The sequence below is a fragment of the Mastigoproctus giganteus genome, chromosome 8 (genome assembly GCF_048544385.1).
Source record: "Mastigoproctus giganteus isolate SK-2022 chromosome 8, ASM4854438v1, whole genome shotgun sequence".
Taxonomy (NCBI): Eukaryota; Metazoa; Arthropoda; class Arachnida; order Uropygi; family Thelyphonidae; genus Mastigoproctus; species Mastigoproctus giganteus.
The window spans coordinates 148,898,800-148,922,548 of record NC_143582.1 but is presented as its reverse complement, the minus strand read 5'-3'; the positions used below and the strand labels follow the sequence as shown (position 1 = coordinate 148,922,548).

General features: G+C 39.3%; 1 protein-coding gene across 1 annotated transcript in view; it reads right to left on the bottom strand.

Annotated features, from left to right (window-relative positions):
* Nucleotides 1–23,749, bottom strand: part of LOC150081911 (uncharacterized) — a 370,485-nt gene that overhangs the window by 3,780 nt on the left and 342,956 nt on the right. Inside the window, 1 exon segment of the mRNA XM_090380362.1 lies at nucleotides 11,801–11,976. Coding sequence (XP_090236488.1) covers nucleotides 11,801–11,976 — 176 coding nt within the window.

Genomic DNA, 23,749 nt, shown 5'->3' with positions numbered 1-23,749 from the left:
TCTGCAGGACTTATAGTCGCCATCACCTTGATTTCCTAGTTGGTGTGTTCTAACAGAAGCAGCATAAGAATCAATTTAGCTCCACCTAAGGCTTATGTTAAACTGTTATTCTATGTGTCCTTTTGTTGGGAAAGGATGCTGTCCCACCACAAGAAAACTAAAGTATTCTCAAGTGTCTTTTAGAAATATCAATTGTCCACTTTAGTTATATAACGTAATTAGAAATTATGTCATATAACTGAAGGAGTGGTATTTATAGTCATTCTATTTAAACCTATGAAAAAATTTGACCAAAGCATCTTCAGTTCCAATGCTTCAAATAAAACCAAACTGATTGGATACAAGAGTCATTATTTTCAATAAAGTGATAATATGACGAGACAGAAAATGTTCAAGAACTTTGCCTAAATTTGCCAGGCCTTCTGGTTAACCTTTAGAAAAGCAGTTTTCTAAACTGAAGGAAAAGGTGCCAACTCTAAGCAACAATTGAATAAGCTCATTAAAATTTCTGGGCATTTACTGTAGAGTTTAGTAATAAACTTCCCCTCAGTGAGGTCACAGCCTGGACACTCATTTGGTTTTGTTTTGTCAGCAACTTAGGAAAAAGGGACAGAAAGAATGTGGTGGGGGATGGATTATGCTTTTAGTTAAGAAGTTAAGCACATAGATACTAAAGCAGTGTGCCAACTGACATTGAGTCAGTGTCAGTTTGGAGTGACATATGCACTGCAAAAGCAAAAATGAGAACAGGAGGTGAGTTATAGGTCAAATGAACATCTATATTAAGAAACAGAATTGGACAGTAAATCAGAACATCTTATAATCGAAAATTTCAACTTTCCAGAAACTGACTGAAACTTGTGGGTTGCTCACTCACAGAAGCATTTTAGAGCGGAAACAAGACAAAGTACTACTCTTGATCTGATTATGGCAGAGAAGAAAATTACATGGGATGCATATGAATTACCGAGCAATACTGAAACCTAGTAGATATAAACTAGTCTGCAATCAAGTCATGAAGGGAATTAGCAAGCTAAGGCAGATTATTAGATGTCTCTTGCAAAGAAAAGTTATGTAAACACAAGGAAGGTAATGATCACATTGGTCTAGATGCAAATGGTTTAACTGTCAATGATTCTGAGCAGGTTGCTGACAAACTGAATACAATTTTGCATCTATATTCATACATGAGGAATTTTTTTGAGATGGTGATGCATTAGCATTAGTAAAGGCATATGATGCAAGAAAGCAAGATTATGTAGCATCAGCAAAAAAAAAAAAAAAAAAAACCATGCTCCCATTTCACCACTCCGTTCGTTCCAAGTACCTGTACAGCTCAGGCTTAATCTTATTTAGGCTATCAACTTCCACAACAAAGGATGGAAGTCTGTTCCACCAACCAACCAATCCGCTGGCTAAAGGCAGACTTCTGCACATCTATCATACATCTGTCTTTCCTCAATTTGAATTTATGCCCTCTCAAATGATTATTCAAGCAAGAAGAAGAATTCCATCAGCATTGAGCATGCTCAAGCCATTCAAGGCTTTATACACCTCAATCAGATCACCTCGCAGGTGCCTAGTCTCCAGACACTATAACTTGCAAAATTTAAGCCTTTCTTCATAAGAGCAACCCTTCGTTCCATTCTAATCTTGTTGCCCTTCTCTGTACTTGTTCCAACAGCTCTAGATCCTTCTTAAAATGAGGCCTCCAGATTCTTGTATACAGTACTCAAGGTGTGGCCTGACCATTGCCTTATATAAGGGGATAATCACCTCCTTATCCCTGCTAGAAAAATTCCTATATATCATTGACAAGACACCATGAGCTACTCTCTATATATCTACTATATATCATTGACAAGACACCATGACCATCTGCACTGCTCAGAAAACTTCATATCTGCCTGCACAATTACCCCCCGGGTCCTTTTTGTTCTCTACCACTGTCAGTGTAGTACCACAGAGTTGATATATCACTCTGGGATTGCTGCTTCCCATATGTAGTACTTTACATTTGTCAATGTTAAACTTAATTTGCCAACTCTCAGCCCATCTGCTTGACTTTTCTAGATCCTGTTGCAGCAGTGTACTGTCATTAGTGCCCTTAACAACCCTGCCAACCTTCGTATAGGCTGCAAACTTGGACATTAAGCTTGATATACCATCATCAATATCATTTATAAATACAGAAAACAACAATGGACCCAATACTGAACCCTGAGGGACTCCACTAATAACATTAGTCCACGATGAGTGGTGCCCATTGGATTACCACTCTGTCTTCTCCCATTCAACCATCCCTTTATCCATAGCAGTAATTTGCCTCCAATGCCACACTGCTCCAATTTGTGCAGCAGTCTTCTATGTGCAACAGTATCAAAAGCCTTTCTAAGATCCAAATATATGATGTCAAAGTTATTCCCTGCATCCAGTTCCTTTGTGACCACACCATAGTATCCAATCAAATTGGTCAGGCAAGACAAAATCTTAACAAAACCATGCTGTGTCCGAGCTATAACTGAAGTCTTGTCTAGATGATCTTGCAGTGCTTCTTTAACCAGTGCCTCCATTAATTTTTCTGGAACAGAAGTTAAACTAACAGGTCTATAATTACTTGTGTTGCCCTTTGATCCTCCTTTGTGAATTGGGGTCACATTTGCATATCTCCAGTCCATGGTTACCTCCCCTGAGTCCAAAGAAGCTCTCATAATTATGGCTAAGGGTTTGCTTACTTCCTTTGCTGCCTCCTTTAATATAACTGGATAGATCCCGTCCACCCTGGGTGCCTTTTTTATGTTTATCTTCAACAATTTCTCCTCCGCTTTACTCTCAGTTATTACAAAATCATCCAGCTCACTGCCAAAGTTTAACTCACCTCTAGGACTCCCCCCCCCCCGAACAACTGCTCATGGGTGAATGTAGACGCAGAATACTCAGTTTGTTAGCCACCTGAGCAGGATCATCAACAGTTGAACCATCAATATCCAGTGGACCAATCTAATTCATCTCTTTCCTTCTAGAGTTTATATAGGTAAAGAACTCTTTGTTGTTTTCCTTTGCATCCTTTGCCAAGGATTTCTCATAATCTGCCTTTGCCTGCCTAATCTCCTTTGTGACTTGGTTATAGACCAGCTTATATCTATCATAGGCTTCCATGTCACCCATTAATTTATATGTATCCCATGCATTTTTCTTCTCTGCCACATGTCTCATTAGTTCATCTGCATCCATTTAGGCCTAAACCTTGAACAATATTTCTTAGTTGGTATGTAGATTCTAGTAGCTTCCAAGATAAATTCATTGAATGCTTCCCATTTTGAATTTGCTGTTGGTAACATCATCAGTTGGTCCCACTGTACAGAATTTAAATACTGTCTCAGACCACCGTAGTCACCTTTACGAAAGCAAAAACCCTTTCCTTTACCCCTGATGGCAGTTACCTCTTTGAGTAAATCTCACTTCAGCACACTGTGATCACTGCACCTAGTGGTTCCTTCAACTGCAGATTCTTAATGCATGAAGAATCACTACTGATAATCAGATCAAGAGTATTACTCCCTCTAGTTGCCTCCTGAACATGCTGATGTAGAAAACAATCATCCAATAAATCCACAAAAGTCTTGCTAGTGTGTGAGACCAACCCACAAATTCCAGTCAATATCTGGGAAATTAAAATCCCCCATTATAAAACTCTCTGATTTACTGGCCCACTCTATTTCCCTGTACAGTTCCTTATTATACTCATCAGAGTCATTAAGTCTATAACACATTCCTACTCAATTTTGATCTCCCAATGCTTATGCCACACCAAACTGACTCGACATTGCACTGTCCAGTGATGTCGACTGGCTTCACTTCCTTGGATTTTATGTGTTTCCTAACTAATAGTATAACCCCCTCCTCCCTTCCTATCTTGTCTATCCTTCCTGTACACATTGTACTTCCCAAATTCCAGTTCTGCATTCCTTATATCTGTGTGACACCATGTCTTTGATATCCCAACAATATCTGCCTTTGATGTTCTGAGAAATACCTCAAATTCATAAAATTTATTTACCGAACTCCTAGCATTGGTTTTTTTTTTTTTTTTTGGTAGTTGTTGGCGCATCGGCTTCTGTGGCCATATTGCACCTCCCAAGGTTTTTGCAGTACTTTGATCCAAGCCCGAGGCGGGATTCGAACCCGCGACCTTTGGGTTGCCAGGTAGGCACTTTACCCACCCGGCTAGCCCGGTCGGCCCTAGCATTGGTGTACATGCAAGTATACCTGCACCTGTTCCTATTCTTAGCTACCCTAACACAATCCATGTGTTTACTTGTACCACAATGACTCCCAGCAGTCTGAAATACCCTGCATCTTGTTTTCCAGACTGCTGCTCATTCCAATAGAAGCAGTGCAAAATCACTTTCACCTCTACCAGTGGCTACTATTAATCTATTAGTCCCTGTATCCCCCCCCCAAGCTAGCAGTTTTCTGACCCACCTAACACTGCCTCGATAGCATTAGCAAATATTCTTGCACCCTTTCTATTTAAGTGTATCCCATCCCTATAGAAGCAGTCTCTCCTGTTAACAAGTACAGACCAGGCGAAAAAAATTCTACCCCTTGAGCCTTGCACAATCTTTCCAGGGCCCAATTGCCAGAAGTGAATGCTAGAAGTGTATCAAATTCTAACAGGGAGCTAAATGATTTTGCGATAACTGAGAAGGAGGAAAAGAAACTGTTAAAGCTAAAAGAAAATAAGGTACACAAAGGGCATATGGGATCTATCTAATTATATTAAGAGAAGCAGCAAAAGGGGTTAATGGACTGCTGGCCATAATTATGAGAGCATACTATGACAAGGGAGGTCGCTGTAGATTGGAGATGTGCATATGGAGATGATTCCCCACTCTCATCTTTTGCCTATTCACAAGGGGTAGGAGGATGAATCAAAGGGTGAAGATGTAAAGATGTAATTCTTGTCCATCTAGACAAGAATGCAGTTATACTTCGGTCACAGCATGAATTTGTTAAGGGACAATATTATCTGACCAAACTGATGGGACACTGTGATGCAGTTGCAAAGGAACTAGATGCAAAAAAAATCATTTTGACATAATATACCTAGATTTCAGAAAAGCTTTTGATACTATAACACATAAAAGACTGCTGTACAAATTGGAGAAGTGTAGCATTAGAAAGAAATTATTGTTATAGATGGATGAGCGGGAGAAGACGAGTGATTATCAATGGGGGCTAATGTTGTTAGTGGAGTTATCTCGTGGTTCAGTGCTTGGCTCATTGTTGTTTTCAATATTTACTAATGATACTGAAGAAGGCATATCAGGCTTAATGTCTAAATTTGCTGATTGGTTTATTGGTTTATAAGGTTTAAATTTGATTTGCAGGTTGGTTTATAAGGGAATGATACTGCAACAAAATATAAAAAAATAGGCAGATGGGCTGAGAAGTGGCAATTAAAGTTTAACATTGAAAAATCCTAAGTACTGTATATGGTTAGAAGTAATCAAAGAATAACATACCAACTGTGTGGTATCATGCTGAGATTGGTAGAGAATGAAAAAAACTGGATGTAGTTGTGCAGTCAGACATGAATTTTTCTGAACAGTGCAGACAGGTTGCTAGGACAGGTCATAGGGGTTTTGTCAATGATATATAGCAATTTTGCCAGCAGGGATAAGTAGTTGACTATCCTGTTGTAAAAAAATTGGTCAGGACACATCTTGAGTATTGCATACAGGTCTGCAAACCTCATTTTAGGAGGGACATGTAATGGGGGGAAAGGGTACTCTACCAAGAAAGTCTTCAGTTCTGCAAACTGCAGCATCTGGAAACTAGGCACCTTCAAGGTGATCTGTTCAAGGCATTTAAGGCTTTGACTGGATTGAGTAAGCTAACTGCTGATGGCATCCTTTTTTTTTTTTTTTGTTCAACCAATACCCAAGACAGAAATTTTTTTTTAATGAAAACCCCCAAACGACAGGTATTAGAACCTATAATACTTGGTACTGTACGTGGATTGTAGGTTGTGAAAATGAAAGAAGATACTTGTGCACATTAGCCTTGAATTTCTATAGATTATAATTTTCAGGAAATATGTGTGAAGAGAGATTGTTCCAGAAAACAGAAGCTGAAGGAATAAATGATGGTGAAGAAGAAAGCTGGTTTTGTGAGTTTTGAAGTTGAACAGTAAGTGGATGTTACTGGTTGTGACACATGTTTAGACTGGTTTGGAAGAAAGGGGGGTGGGGAATTATAGAAGGCAAATCAGAAGAACAGTGCACATGAAAGTATATATAGAAAAAAAAAAAAGGCATGCAGCAGAAACAGAATATCTATGAGACAGAGTGGAGAGAGAAACTTTGCAAGAGGTGGATTTTTAGGCAAACTGCCTTTTTTTTTTTTTTATGGGAGGCACCACCCTAGAAGTATGGGAACAATATTCTATGGGGACAAATTTGAGATTTGTACAGAAATCCATTTTTTAGATGCAGGGGAAGCAATATTTGTGATTTGGGTGGGCGGGCAGGGATTAGAAGTCAGGGTAATTCCTAATAGAGATATATAATCTTGGCTAGAAATCCAAGTGTCATTGAATATAAGCATAGGAGAAGAATCCGTTTTGCAAGATATAAAACAGGACTGAATTTTAGAAGGCTTGAGATTAACTAAATTATCTTAAGGAACTGGTAGTGGATATTCGAGAAGTTGAAGCTGTTTTTGCAGGGCAAAGTTTCTCAAGCTGTAAGGTGGAATGCAATGTGTTATCATCTGCGAAACTATGGATATGATTTCCAATCAATGGAAGGTAATTAATAGGAAAAGAGTGTGAGGAAAAAACCTTGGAGAACACCAGTATTAGTGGAGAAGTTAAAAGAGAGATCCATTTATCATCACCCACAGTGAGCAGTCAGAGAGAAAAACTGGATACCTATTATGAAAAACAGTTGGCAATCCATAAGATAGAAGCTTATATATGCAGACCTTTATAACAAACACAATCAAAAGCATTTGAAACATCAAGAGCAACTGCCTCAGTTTCACCAAGCGTTTCCACTGAATTTGTCCATAGATAGGTAATACAAGGCAATATATTATCAGTGGATTGACATTGACAGAATCCATGTTGGTAATCATTGATCAGATAGAAATTGAAATATGGCTGCAGGATTGATGTGTGGAAATTTGCTTGCAGCCAGCAGGTAGTTTATTATTGGAAGAAACTTCCATCTAGTGTTATGGATGCGAGTAGTTCGAATAAATTTTAAGGACTATACAGATTATTACAGCGGGTTGGACAAGTGCTGTGGGCAGTCTGTTTTGTTTTTTTTTTTTTTTTGGCTGATGCCGTTTAAGCTTAGTTTCTTGGATCATTTGCCACTATCAATAAAAAATGCCATTTGTATTTATTATTTGCATTAGCAATACGAAGTGCTTGTAGGTGTTTGCTCCAACTTTTGTATATTTAGTAATTAATTAATTATTGCAATGTGCCTCTATATTGGGTTTTTGGTTTTAACTGAAAGTTTGATACATAGTTAACAGAAATGGATTGGAGCTATTTACACTCGTTTGCCAACATTTACCACTTACAATGTCTTTGCTGGTGGGACCAGTGCAAAGATGCAAGCAGATTTAGTTGCCATATAATAACCAGACTGCTGAAATTTTTTTGCACACATGGTTTGCTAGTGTGAGTATTAGTTGTCTGACTGCACTGGAGGCTTCCCCCATTGCTAGTGCAGCTGAATATCAAGCTCCAACATTTTAGACTTCCAAGTGACAGCTTGGCTAGGCAATCCTATGTGCTCTGACCTTTGTGGTTAACATCACTGAAAAAACATCCAGGACAAATTTCCAAGAACAAAATAACAGAATAAGAAAACACTTAATTGTACACTGCTAGGCACAATGATGCATTGGATAATTCAATAGTAAATAGATTTAAGATCAAAGGGAGAGGATTTGTGTATTAGAATTTTTAATTTCTACTGTCTGGTGTATTGCATAGTCATGGTTGAACTTATTTATTAAAAAAAAATTGCACATCTACAGTGCAATATTAAGACTTGTACTGTGGAGAAGGTTGTTCATGTGCTTAAAAAAAAAAAAAAAAGCAATTTTTATTTATCCACCACTCAAAATATTTCATATACAGCAGGCCCCCGTTATAACGCGGTTCGCTTTACGCTGATTCGCTATAACGCTATTCTTACATTATAACCCGTATCTGACTATAACGCTGTCAAAACTCACTGTAACGCTATTTTACTAGCATACAGATTGAATTTTTGGCAAATCCGTCTTCAGTCCAGTCTTGTTTTGAGCTTTTTTTTTTTTTTTTTTTTTTTTTTTTGGCAAAAGGAGAAAATAGCCACCATGAAATTAACTACAGTAATTATTTTTATAATTTCTACTCTATGTACAAAATTGAAACTTTCAATATGCTCTTATTTTCTTGGTGTGGATAGTTTCAAGGGAGAAATTATTTTTTAGTACACAAGTTGAAAAAATTTACCATCCAGTGTCATATGTTGTTATGAAGTCTGCATTTTCTGTTCTGACCTGTAATAGAAAGATACTAAAAATAGATTTACTCCCTATCTCTTCTTTTGTTTTACTGTGGGAACTATAACTTGCGAAATGTTTTTCACACAATCAATCCCATGAGTGCTAAATGCGGTGCTGTTTCTTGTACAGTATTCTCTTGTCTTCTGAACTCCTCTGACCTTGTGGTCACCCGAAGTACATAAAATTTGTTTGTTTTACTGTTTTGGAAATTCCATAAACATTCTCCATGAGTCAACACCATAATTGATTTACAGTACTTTTCCGGCGATAAACAACCATTTGATTTTACTGCACGGTAAAATCGAACTTTTCAGATAAATAAAACATTTGTCACCGTCTTCAGCTCACTTGCCAGAGGAATTCTAGATATCATTCAGTGCATACAGTGTTAGACATACAGTTTACTGTACTCGAACATCGTATCACAATCAGTGCAACGCAGTTACATTTACAGAGAGTTATGGCGGATAAGAATGAAAAAGCAACAATGTCTGGACACGGTGCAAAGATTGGAAAGGTAAGAAAAACATTGAGTTTGAAAATTAAATTAGACGTTTTGAAGAGAATTGATTCCGGTCAAAGACAAGTGGATGTGTGCAATAATTTAGGACTGGCAGGTTCAACTGTAAGAACAATCATAAAAAATAAAGAATCAATTTTAGCAGCTGGAAAAACAGCTGTTCCCCTGCAGGCAACTAAATTGACCAGGGCTAGGCCGGCTATTATGATTGAAATGGAGAAACTTCTACATAATTTTATTGAAGACAACATTCAACGTAGAATTCCGTTAAGTTCAATTATTATTAAAGAAAAAGCGAAGAGCCTATATGAAGATTTAAAGGGAGCTCACCCCGAAAAAAATGTGGAACCATTTAACGCTAGTAAGGGCTGGTTTGATAGATTTAGAAAGCGCTATAACCTGCACAACGTAGCAATACAGGGAGAAGCTGCAAGTGCAGATCAACAAGGAGCCGAAACTTTCAAAAAAGAATTTGTTAAAATTATTGAAGAGGGATGTTATACTGCTCAACAAGTTTTTAACATAGATGAAACAGGTCTTTTTTGGAAACGAATGCCTAAAAGAAGTTTCATATCGAAAGAAGAAAAAAACATGCCAGGCTTCAAAGCGGCGAAGGATTGGTTAACTTTGTTGTTGGGTGGTAACGCTGCGGGGGATTTTAAATTAAAACCCCTTTTAGTTTACCATTCCGAAAATCCAAGGGCTCTTAAAGGTTTAGCTAAATCAAACCTACCTGTAATCTGGAAGGCTAATAAAAAAGCTTGGGTAACCAGGCCGCTTTTCATTGATTGGTATGCTGAGTTCTTCTGTCCTGCAGTGGAAAAATATTGTGCAAAAAATAACATTGGTTATAAAGCTATTCTAATCATGGACAATGCGCCAGGACACCCAAGCAAAGAGAGCTTAGAAGACTTGAACAATCACATAAAAGTTTTTTACATGCCTCCAAACACTACGTCTCTGATCCAACCAATGGACCAAGGAGTAATTGCAACATTTAAAGCGTACTACATAAGGAACACCTTTTCCCAAGCTATTAAAGCCATCAACACTGAAAATGTACAGAGCTTAAAGGAGTTTTGGAAATCCTATAACATTAAAACCGCCATCTACAACATTTCAAGTGCCTGGGATGAAGTGACTCAGAAAACCATGAATGGAGTGTGGAGGAAAGTTTGGAAAAATTGCATAAAGCATTCCCAGGAACCTGATGATTCCGTTGAAAATGTTAAAATACAAATTGTTGAGCTCGGAAAAGAAGCAGGATTACACGAAATTAACGAAGACATCGTACAAGAGATGATCGACAACGACAGGGATGGCCTCTCTAATGAAGAACTAATGGAAATTACAAAAGAACAAGAGCTTGCTATTGAGGGAGATGATGATGAAGATACTATAGATGAAGAACCTATGAAGTCACTGACTGCAAAAGGACTTAGTGAAGCTTTTGAACACTTCGAAAAAATGTGTGATTATTTCCGGGAGAACGACCCTGACATGGAACGAAGTGCCAAGGTAATAAGAAATTTGAAGAAAGAAATAAATCCCTACATGATGTACAATGAGAGGAAGAGGGCCAAAGCACAACCCAAAATTGACACATTTTTCAGTCCTGTGCTCTCGAAAACTCGAGAGCACAGGGCCATCGAATTAATAAATTCATGATTTTCGTTAGTTAATTACCTCATAATTATATGTGTATATAAAGTAGAATATTTTATATGTACAAAATTTTGAATAATAAATATTTTTAATTGACATTGGTGCATATTTTCACTACCATTTATTATTGATTAGAAAATATCCTATGGAATAGATCGCAACTCACAAATACATATGTTACCTTATGGGAATATGGCGCTCGCTTAGCGCGGATTCACTTAGCGCTCTGTTTTCCCGGAACGAACTATTAGCATTAAGCGGGGGTATTATTTTTTAGCATTAGCATTAGTAGAGGCATTTGATGCAAGAAAGCAAGCTTATGCAGCATCAGCCAAAAAAAAAAAAAAAAAGTAACATAATTAAATAAAAATAACCACTTCCACTTCACCCCTCTGTTCGTTCGAAATACCTGTCCAGCTGAGCCTTAAACTTATTTAGGCTATCAACTTCCACGACAAGGGATGGAAGTCTGTTCCACCCACCAACCACCCGCTGGCTAAAGGCAAATTTCCGCACATCTATCCTACATCTGTCTTTCCTCAATTTGAATTTATGCCCTCTCAGGTGATTTTTCTGAGCTAGAGGAAGAATCCCATCAGCATTGAGCATGCTCAAACCATTCAAGGCTTTGTACACCTCTATCAGATCACCCCGCTGGTGCCTAGTTTCCAGACACTGTAATTTGCAAAACTTAAGCCTTTCTTCGTAAGAGAACCCCTTTGTCCCATTCACCAATCTAGTTGCCCTTCTCTGTACTCGTTCCAGCAGCTCTACATCCTTCAGGGGTCACCTTCAGGGTCACCTGTAGTTAATAAATATAAAGGCTTTTCATGCTCAAACGTTTTTCTTTTCTCTCTTTATGTGCCAAGTGACAGCTTGGATCATGATGCTATGCATACAATTCCTTTTTATTTTTTAAGCAATGCGTAATTGAAAAATAAATAAAAATTAAATAAAATTACTTGGTTAAATCAATAAAATTTACATAGAGGAATGAAGAACAAGCCCAAAAGGAAATATAAACTTCTATTCACTTACTTTTAGACAGATGGAAGCGAATGTCTGTTTCTCGGGAGAGGTCTGGTGTATTCACATCTTTTCTTTCTACTTCTTTTGTATCACAATAATCATGGTCACTGTCTACTTGAAATTCATTATCAGAATCATTTACTAATTCCTCCTTATCATTCTGCTTTGTATTTGACAAGCGGTACCTAGAAAAATTTATCTAATGTAACGAATGTCAGTAGATTGTCACCTATGTGATCACAGTTAACTTTTCATTGTGCTACACAAAAGTCAGCTGATCTATATAAGCAAACAACATTTCTCAGTAATTTAGTTTTTCAAAAAATTCTTTATTCAAAATATCCAGTCTTAATCACCCCACCACAAAAATTAATTATAACTTCTCCATCAAAATGTCTATATGCTACTTTTACATATAACCCCAGGGGCTTACATCTGGTGAGTATGGGCTTGGCACAAGCAGGGTCCTGAGCTGGATATCATCATTCTTCTCTCTCAGGGTGATTCCCTTCTACCTCTCTCTCTCTCTCTCTCTCTCTCTCTCTCTCTCTCTCTCTCTCTCTCTCTCTCTCTCTCTCTCTCTCTCTCTCTCTCTCAGGGTAATTCAGAAATATATTTTTGTCTGGTGCCACATAAGCTTCAGGCTTCCTTGCACCATATAGCTAATAATAATGCAGGATTCAGTCACTCGCATTCAGGCCTTAGGCAGAGGCGTCGGTTCAAAAAATCAGAGATGGTCTCCTGAGGAAGACAGTGGAGCGAGTGGCACTGTCCCCCATATGGCTACCACAAGAAAAGGGCAAGACCATCCAGCCCCACCAACTGGGAAGTGCTTCCTGTGCAACTGCACTAGTGACCATCCAGGAAGGAAGAAATGCCAATGCATGAAGTGGAGCATTGAAATGAATATGTACATCATGCAAGCATACTACAAAATAATGAAGCTGGAGACCAATATGACAACTTACAGGGCGAGACTACATACCAAGTAGCTGGAACGATTCCCGGATATTCGGGTCACCGAACAGCGAATAGTGGACCAGAAAAGGACCATTGCCATGAAGAACCTGATAGCTCCTGCAATCTTGGAAAAAAAATCAAGCAGGACATGAGATCAACTACAAAGGATAAAGACTATGGAACCAGAGGAGGAAGAACATACTGCCAACAAACCAGAGGAGGAAGAGCAAGAAGAAATACAACCCAAAGCAACTGAAGTGGAAAGAGACGAGGTCATGATATCCAGAATAGAGGGTGAGTGGAAGAAGGTCCTAACAGAATTTGAAGGAATGGACCCCACAAAGACTCACGTGATACCGAAGCAGAGACCGAATAGAACCTTGTGGAGAGTCACAGACCACCTGAATTGGCACATAGTACCGCATTACCTCGACAGCAATGGTGCAACACTGGAGGCCATCCACACAGCTGTGTATTGTGCTGCGGTAGCAGCCACGAGGATTAATGGAAGAGACGCGAGAGACCAGCAGCAGAAGAACCGAAAACATAAGGAACTGTCAGCTTGGGAAAGAAGACTTCAGCAGAAGATAGAAGAATTAAGAGTCAAGATATGCCAATTGACCCAGTACAAACAGGGCAATAGGAGTAAGAAATTAATTGGAAAAGTGAAGAGCATGCTCAAGAGAGATAGCGTCCACAGCAAACATGAGACAAAAAAAAAAAAAAAAAAAATCAGAGAATAGCAGAGTACTTGGACACATTGAAGCAGAACCTCCTTGCACACAGCAAGAGACAACGCTGATACAAAGAGAGCTCCCAGAGGAAAATAAACAACCGAATCTTCGATGAGGACCAAAGAGGCTTCTACAGGAATCTCGGAGAAGATGGGAAAGAAGGGAAGAGACCACCCAAGAAGAAGATGATTCAGGAGTTCTGGGGAAACATATGGAGCAGGGAAGTAAGACATAACAGCTCCGCCATCTGGATAGAAATAGAATGCAAGGACGTACAAGAAATGACAGGGTGGGAGATTTGGAAAGAAGAAGAAGAAGTAAAACAGACGATCAAGAACTCTCACAACTGGCGAACTCCAGGAATAGATAATGTCCACAATTACTGGTACAAGAAGCTCACTAGCATACACAACAACTGGCAGAGCAGTTCATCTGAATGATAAGGCACCCAGAGACAATCACGAAGTTTCTCACTCAAGGAATCACATATCTGAAGCCTAAAGATGAAGATACAAGAAACCCAGTGAAATATAGGACAATCACCTGCCTCCCAACAATGTACAAGATCCTGACCAGCTGCATAACCAGGAAGATATCAGCCAGAACATAATGGCTGAACAGCAGAAAGGATGCAAGTGGCTGAGCAAAGGATGCAAGGAGCAATTAACCATAGATGATGCGGTTATGGAGCAAGCCTTCAAGAAGCGTCACAACATATACACAGCCTACATAGATTACCGCAAGGCCTTTGACTCCATGCCTCATAGCTGGCTAATAGAGGCATTGAACATCTACAAAGTCAATCCGATAGTGACAAACTTCCTAGGAGAAACAATGGCAAAATGGAGAATTACCATTAAGGTCGAAAACATCACAACCAGGCCAATCCCCATCAGGAGATGCTCTGAGCCCACTGTGGTTCTGTCTAGTACTTAACCCACTATCCACCATGCTCAACAGTAACAAGTACGGATATAACCTCAAAGAAGGAAGGACGAATCTGTACACACTCACCCACCTGATGTACATGGATCACATTAAGCTCTACGTGGAAATTGAGAAGCACCTCCACCAACTACTCCAGATCATCGGAGAATTCAGCAATGATATTAGGATGGAATTTGGTCTAGACAAATGCCAGACCTACGGATTGCACCAGGGAAAATTAGTCAACCAAACTACCAGCTGCAGACTGGTAAAGAGATCGAAGCCATGGCAGAGGGAGAGGCCTGCAAATACTTGGGGATGATGCAGGCTCAGCAGTTGCAGCACAAGGAAATTAAGGCCTGCCTGACCGAAATATACCATCAGAGACTCAGAAGCCTGCTGAAAGCAAAGCTGAATGCAGGGAACACAGTTAAAGCAATAAACACCTATGCAGTCCCAGTGCTGACATACTCCTTTGGGGTCATAGATTGGACTAACACCGAGCTGGAGGATATCATGAGAAAGACAAGGACAATGATGACCAAGAGCCGCCAACACCACCCGAAATCGGGAAGAACGAAGAAGGGGCCTGATAGACCTCACTGAGCAACAGAAGATAGCTATAGTTAACCTGAAGGATTACTTCCAGAAACACACAGCAGCACTCCAGCAGGCCATAAGGAAGATAGACAAGCAGTATACCCCGCTCAAACTAAGTGAGGAGTTCCCCCCCAACCAGAAGGTACAAACAAAGCTAGAAAGATGGGCAGAGAAGATACTCCATGGCAGATACTACAATGATCTCCATCAAGGTCACATAGATAAAATTGCTTTCAATGCATGGCTCATGAGCGGGGATGCTCTTTCCCGAGACCGAAGGATTCATGCTCACCATCCAAGACCAGGTAATCAACACCAGGAACTAAAGAAAATTCATCACCAAGGACCCCGGGGTGTTCGATGATACATGTCAACGATGCCACCTGGCCTCAGAAACGATCCAACACATCACTGCGGGATGCAAGGTGATCACCCAGACAGAGTACACTCATAGACACGACCAGGTAGCCAGGATAATACATCAGAAGCTAGCAAGGAAATACCAGTTGATCGAAGAAAGTGTACCGTACTACAAATACAAACCCCAGGCAGTACTAGAGACCCCAACCCACAAGCTGTACTGGGACTGTGCCATAATAATGGATAGAACAATCCCACACAACAGATTGGATATAACCCTTGTGGAGAAGAAGGAAAAGGCTACCTATCTGATTGACATAGCGGTACCCAACACCGGCAACCTGCAGAAAACCCATAAGGAAAAAATCAGGAAGTACACAAACCTAAGACAGGAGATCAAAGAGATGTGGCATATGCAACAAGTAATGACCATCCCGATCTTCGTGTCAACCATAGGTATGGTGCCAAAGACTCTACATAACAGCCCAGCAGCAATAGGTCTTCCAGCGAACACCTACAAGGAACTCCAGAAAGTCGCAATCCTGAACACCTCTAGGATAGTCAGAGTTCCTCAACCAACAGTAACACCAGACATAACAACAACCACCCTGTGTACTTGGTAGCAATACCTGTCACGAAGGAACCCCCAACCAGGGAGAAATAATATAAGAATATTATAATATAAAAGATTTCATTACTAAATTTATCTCCTTATACAAGGTATTGTTTGATTTTAATGATGTAGTCTTTTCCAAGGTGGTGGAAAGTTATTTCAGGGCTTTTCAAGGTAATGATGTATGATATGATACACTTCAAGTCAGCAGGTAGTTGGCTGAAGCATAGCATACTTGGCTTTCATCAGCATCAGTTATAACAAATGTGATGAAAATGAACCTTATTAAAATATATAAACGATCAACTAAACAACAAGTTTCTTTTACATACGGGATGGAATTTTATATGCATTCACTTTCATTGCCAAATTTAAGGCAGTTATTTCAATTTGATTTTAACACTCATAATTGTCAAATAAAATTGAGGTTTGATCTATAAGCATTCTGCCATGATATAATATACGATATTTGATAACCAGTACAGGTTTCTCTAAATGTCACTCTAAATGACACTTGAGTCACGTGGATCAAATTCCAGTGAAGTTTGGTCATTCTACAACAACCAAATCCTCTGCTTGCACCTTCACAATGGTGGTACTGTTAGTTACCCTGGTTATAATCCTTTGTGCAAGTCACAAAATAGAGCACCTAGTATGAACTAGGTGCTCTATAAGCAGGGGTTGAGGTGTGGTGTGGTGTCCACACCTCAACCCCTGCAAAAGAATGATGCCCCTCTGTGTTACCAGGCAGTACCACCACTTTGCTTGTTGGAGGCTAAAGCAGTGAAATCCCCGTTTAGTCTCCAGGATAAAGCTCTGGCAACACCCCCCCATCTCTTCCAACGTACAGTATGACTGCGATCTTTTGAGGTGATGGGCATCATGGCAAGGTCCACTCCTCCTTACATTTTGAGGGTACAACTCTAAAATGGTGTTTGGAGGGTGACAGCTAGATAGTCCACTGATCTGAACCTATTGGTAACTCTCTAGGAGGCATCCAGATCAGCTAGTATATAATCTTGCTTCTCCTACTATGCCAGAGAATGACTGGAGGGAGTTTGAGTAGTGTATATATGGGGGAGCCATTGTTGAGGCCATGTTATGTCAAGGAGCTGGGTACACTCATGCTGTGCATACACCATATCCAAAAATTTAATTACTTCATACATGTCCTTTCTACCTTTGCTTTACTACTGGATACATCACAAAGTCAAATTAACAGAAGAGACTATCAAGAAAAGATCTAACCTCCTCATTCACTTCATAAATATAACAGTCCAATCAATTCAAATCTCAATGATGTCCACTTCTATTTATAGTCTGCCAAGCCCCACTAACTTTTTTCTGACAGAAAACTAAATTACTAGTGTTGCAACTAATGCTCATCTCAGTTGTCCTAATTATTAATTTCTTTTGCTTCAAATGTGGTACTTGTGCATATGTCCACTTTAATATTCACTGTCGCAGACTTAATAATTTGAAATCTCCTCTTCGCAATTTTTTTCTGGCTTAAAATCTCACTGCTCCATTCTGCCAATCACTTAACTCTTTGACTTCCTCCAGTCCAACTTCTATGGGTGTTGTTCTTTTGAACTGGCTTCTATAATTCCCTCCCTCTCTTCCAAACTAGTCGGAACACATGCTGCAACCAGTCATCATCCTTTTACTGTCCAACTTCAAACTCACTGAGTTTTCTTCCTCAATCTTCCAATTTTCTTCCTTCAACATGTGTTTTCTGGAACAAACTCTCTTCACATGTATTTCCTGAACATTACAATATACAGAAATTCAAGAATAATGTCAACAAGTATCTTTTTTCATCTTCTCAACCTTCAACTCATGCACGGTACGAAGTACTATATGTTCTAATACCTTTCATGTTTGGAGTTTTCACTTAAAAAAAAAATGAAGTTATTCTACCATTTTCTCTACAGGTTTTTCTGATGCTCTGGATCTGTTGGGCAGGTGCTTTCTAAACAAACTTATTATAGAAGCAAGAGAAAGAAATATATTTTTATCTGATTATTAGCAGCAATTCATGAAATATATATCATTGACAATACACCATGAGCTACTCTTGCAGCCTGTCTGCACTACTCAAAGAACTTCATATCTGCCCACACAACCACCCCCAGGTCCCTTTCATTCTCTACCACTGTCAGTGTAGTACCACACAGTGGATACGTTACTCTGGAGTTACTGCAACCCATATGCAATACTTTTACATTTGTAAATGTTAAACTTCAGTTGACACCTCTCAGCCCATCTGCTCAACTTTACTAAAACCTGTTGCAGTAGCATACTGTCATTAGTGTCACCAACAACCCTGCCAACCTTTGTATTGGCTACAAACTTAGACATTAGGCCTGATATACCTTAATCCATATCATTAATAAATACAGAAAACAACATTGGACCCAACACTAAACCCTGAAGGACTCCACTAATAACATTAGTCCTTGAAGAGCAGTGTCCATCGATTACCAATCTGTCTTCTCCCATTCAACCATCTCTTTATCCATAGCAGCAATTTGTCCTTAATGCCATACTGCTCCAGTTTGTACAGTAGTCTTCCACGTGAAACAGTATCAAAAGCTTTCCTAATATCCAAGTATATGATATCAAAATTATTTTTTGCTTCCAGTTTCTTCATGACCATATTATAGTATCCAATCAAATTGGTCGGAAAAGACTTCTCCTTAACAAACCCATGCTGTGTCTGAACTATTATTTAAGTCTTGTCTAGATGATCCTGCAGTGCATCATTAACCAAACTCCATTAATTTCCTGGAACAGAAGTTAAACAGGTCTGTAATTATTTGTGTCACACTTTGATCCTCCTTTGTGAATTGGGGTCACATTTGCACATCTCCAGTCCATTGGGATCTCCCCTGAGTCCAAGGAATTTCTCATAATTATGGCTAAGGGTTTACTTACTTCCTCTGCTGCCTCCTTTAATATAACTGGATAGATCCCATCCATCCCGGGTGCCTTTCTTATGTTTAACTTCAACAATTTCTCCACCACTTTGCTCTCAGTGATTACAAAATTCATTTAGCTCACTTCCAGAGTTTAATAAACCTCTGGCAACCCCCCCCCCCCGCCACTCAACTTCTCATGTATGAATGCAGAGACAAAATGCTCATTCAGTTTGTCAGCTACCTGAGCAGGATCAATAACAGTTAAACCATTGATATCGTGGACTACTTTGATTCATCCCCTTCCTTCTAGAGATTACATAAGTAAAGAAATCTTTACTGTTTCTCTTTGCATCCTTTACCAAAGATTTCTCGTAATCTGCCTTTGACTGCCTAATCTCCTGTGTAACTTGGTTACAGATCAGCTTATATCTACCATAGGCTTCTGTGTCACCATATAATTTATATGTAACCCATGCATTTTTCTTCTCTCTGCCATGTGTCTCATTAGTTCATCTGACATCCATTTAGGCCTAAACCTTGAACTTTACAATTTGCTGTTGGTAACATAGCCAGTTGGTCCCACTGTATAGAATTTAAACTGTCTCAGACCATTGTAGTCACCTTTATGAAAGTAAAAACCCCTCCCTTTACCCCTGATGGTAATTACATCTTTGAGTAAATTCCACATCGGCATATTGTGATCACTGTCACCCAGTGATTCCTCTATCTTCAGATTCTTAATGCATGAAGAATTACTACTGGCAATGAGATCAAGATTATTACTCCCTCTGGTTGATTCTCGAACATGCTTCTGTAGAAAACAATCATCCAATAAATCCACAAAATCCTTGCTAGTGTGCAAGTGACCAACCCACAAGTTCCAGTCAATATCTGGGAAGTTAAAATCCCCTATTATAAAACAACCCGAGTTACTGGCCCACTCGATTTCTTTGTAGAGTTGTTCATTATACTCATCAGAATCATTGGGCCTATAACACACTCCTACTCTCAAATTTGCTTTCCCAGTGCTTATGTCACACCAAACTGACTGAACATTGCACTGTCCACCCATATCAACAGGATGCACTTCGTTAGACTTTGTTTCTTAATCAATAGCATAACCTCTCCTCCCTTCCTATCTTGTCTATCCTTTCTGTACACATCGTACTCCTCAAATTCCAATTCTGCATTCCTTATATCTGTGTGAAACCATGTCTCTGATATCCCAACAATATCTGTCTTTGATGTCTCTGATGCCAGCACCTCACCTCAAATTCATCAAATTTATTTACTAAACTCCTAGCATTGGGGTACATGCAAATATACATGCACCTGTTCTTATTCTTAGCTACCCTAATACAGCCCACATTTTTACTTGTTCCATGATGACTCCTAGCAGTCTCTGAAATCCCCAGCACCTTGTTTTCCAGGCTGCTGCTCATTCCAATAGAAGCAGTGCAAGAATAACTCATCTCTGCCAGTGGCTATTGTTAATCGATTAGTCTGTGTTTCCCCCCAAGCTAGCAGTTTTCCGACCCACCTAACACTGCCTGGATAGCATCAGCAAATATTCTTGCACCCTTTCTATTTAAGTGTATCCCATCCCTTTAGAAGCAGTCTCAATGGGTTTTTTTTTTTTTTTTTTACTTCTGATGAAGTCAGTTTCTACTGTGTCAATGCTATATGAAGAAAATTATCTAAATGTATTTCCAATTTCATTGGATTCTTAAAGGAGACACTCAAAAAAAATTCAGGAAAGAATAGTTGATCTGGAAAACTAATAGTTTGAAATTGAAGCCCTGTTGTGTTCATAAACTGGTGCCGACACATGATCATGAGCATAACTGTGTTACCACCAAATCTGGCACTTTGGGGGAATCGAGGTGTCACTAATGTGGTATGGGTGTTAATAATCACAAGGGTGAATGGGGAATTTGTAGTATCACTTATGCACATTCTGAAAAAGCTCAAGGCCTCATATGTTACCTGATGAAGTTACCCCATTTACATGATGTTTGAGTAGTAGGAAAGAAAGGGCGCTCATAAATGATCTTTGCTCTTCTTGGAATAATATTTTTGGTGAAGTCTCTCAGAGCTCAGTGCTGGACCCTAACAGTTTTCAGTATTTATTAACGATATTAATGAAAGTGTATCATGCTTATTGTCCAAATTTGCAGGTGGCAAGTTGGAAGGGTGGTTAATGACAGAAATTAAGGTGCATTATGAAGTAGGACCTAGAAAAATTAGGCAGATGTGCTAAGAAGTAGCAATTGAGGTTTGACATTGATAAATGAAAGGTACTGCACATGGACAGCAGTAATCCCACATACCAATTAGTGGTACCACAGCCAAGGTGACAGAGCACAAGAGAGACTATAGGGTAATTGTACAATTCAAAATGAAGTTCTCTGAGTAGTGCAGGTCATCTACTAGAATAGCTCTGGGGGAAGGCTGTCAATGATATACAAGAATTTTGCCAGAGATGATTTTAGATCAGTGAAGGCTGCAAACTCTTACCACAAAAGTATTAGTAGTGGCAAATGATGCAAGAAAGTAAACTTACACAACATCAGCCAAAAAACTCCTCAATGTTTCCCATATCACTTACTCATCCCTCTAATAATTTGTCTAGTTCTTCCTTGAATTTATTCATACTACCCACTTCAACACCAGATAGCAGTTTGTTCTGACAATGAAGACAAATTTCTGCACATCTATCCCAGCCATCCATCCTTCCTCAATTTGAATTTATGCCATAAGGATTTCAACAGCATTGAGCTTATTCAATCAGATCTCCTCATGGGTCTGACTGAATAAGCCCATTCAAACAATGCCTGGAGACATTGTCTAGTCTCCAGACATTGCAATTTGCAGAACACAAGTCTTTCTTGATAAGAGTACCCTTGTGTTCCCCTTAATCTTGTTTCCCTTCTCTGCATCTGTCTCAGCAGATCTATATCACATTCCAAAAGTGAGGCCTTCAGCCCTGTATACAGTACTCAAGATGTGGCCTAAACATGGCCTTGTATAACAGAATAATCACTTCCTTATCCCTGCTAGCAAAGTTTCTGTATATCATTCGCAAAACCCCATGAGCTGTCTTGGCAGCCTGTCTGCACTACTTAGAGAATTTTATATCTTACTGCACAATTACCCTTTTTTCATTTTCCAATACACTGATTGCAGTACCACAGTTGGTATGTTAATCTGGGACTGCAGTTACCTGTATGTAGTACCTTGCATTTGTCAAACTTCATGCCATTTCTCAGCCCATTGACCTAATTTTCCTAGATCTTGTGCCAAACTTTGTATCATCTGCAAACTTAAATATTAAGCCCAATATGCCTTCATCAGTATCATTAATAAATATTAATTTGGGTGTCATGTTTCAGAGCAAACAGGAAGGAAGAAGTTATTCTAGCTAGACTATCTAATGGACATACTAATCTGACTCATTTTCGTTCACTAACTAGAGATACTCCCCAACAGTACCCTAATTGCAAATTTCCAACTTACAGTTAAACATCTAATCACTGTTTGTCTACTGTATGGCTTTCCTCTTCGTTTGTTCCACTGTCATTACACATGCTCTGCAAGTCCTGGCAGGTGCACTACCACTAGACGTATAAGTAATAAGGAGAGGCCTCAATTATAGCATTAAGATACAAACCCCAACACCCTGGGGATTACAATAGACCTTGAGACTGATGTCAGAAAAGAATGCCAACCACACTCTAAGAATATCAACTGACTCTTCCCATCTAGTTTGCAATGGCAGACTAAATGGGAAGAGTCAATTGAGGGGGAAGTCTGCAGTAATAATTGCAGACACAGCATGGGTTTGTTAAGGGGAAGTCTTGTCTGACCAATTGGATATTATGATGTGGTCACAAAGGTACTGGATGCAAAAAAAAAATTGATATCATATACTTGGATTTCGGGAAAGCTTTTGATACTGTTGCACATGGAAGACTTGGGGTAACTGTGCAGTCAGATAGTAAGTTTTCTGAGCAGTGGAGATAGGCTCCCAGAGCAGGTCTGGGGTCTTGTCAATGATATACAGGAATAAAGTGATTATACTTAATGATGCAGTACTCAAGGTATGACCTGACCATTGCCTTATACAAAAGTATACAAATTTCCAACTTACAAGAGGTCTCATTTTAGGAAGGATGTAGAGTTGCTAGAATGAGTACAGAGAAGGGTAACAAGATTGGTGAGAAGAACAAAGGGGTGCTCTTATCAAGAAAGGCTTAAGTTTTGCAAATTGCAGCATCTGGAGACCAGGCACCTGTGAGGTGCATAAGGCCTTGAATGGTCTGAGCAGGCTCAATGCTGATGGGATTCTTCCTCTTGCTCGGATTGTAAACCTGCAAGAGTATAAACTCAAATTGAGGAAAGACAGTTGTAGAATAGAGGTGCAGAAATTTGCCTTTAGCCAGTGGATAGTTGATTGCTGGAACAAACTGTTGGAGTGAATGGATGTGAAACTGGAATTTTTTTTTTTTTTGCTGATATATAAGCTTGCTTTTTTGCATCATCATCAGCCATTTTCAATCCATTGCACGATGAAGGCCTCTCCAGCAACGTTCCAGTTCCTTCTGTTTTGTGCAATGGCCATCCATTTACTGCTCATGAACTCTTGAATTTCATCTATCCATCTCCATTTTCTTCTAGATTTTCTTTTAGCTCCTCTTGGGTACCATTCTGTTATTTTCTTAGTCCATCTGTCATCATGTCTTCAAGCTATGCGTCCCGCCCAAGGCCATTTTAGTTCTTCAGTTTTGAAAAGAATGTCCTTTACTTGGGTTTGCTGCCTAATCCATGTGTTTCTCTTCTTATC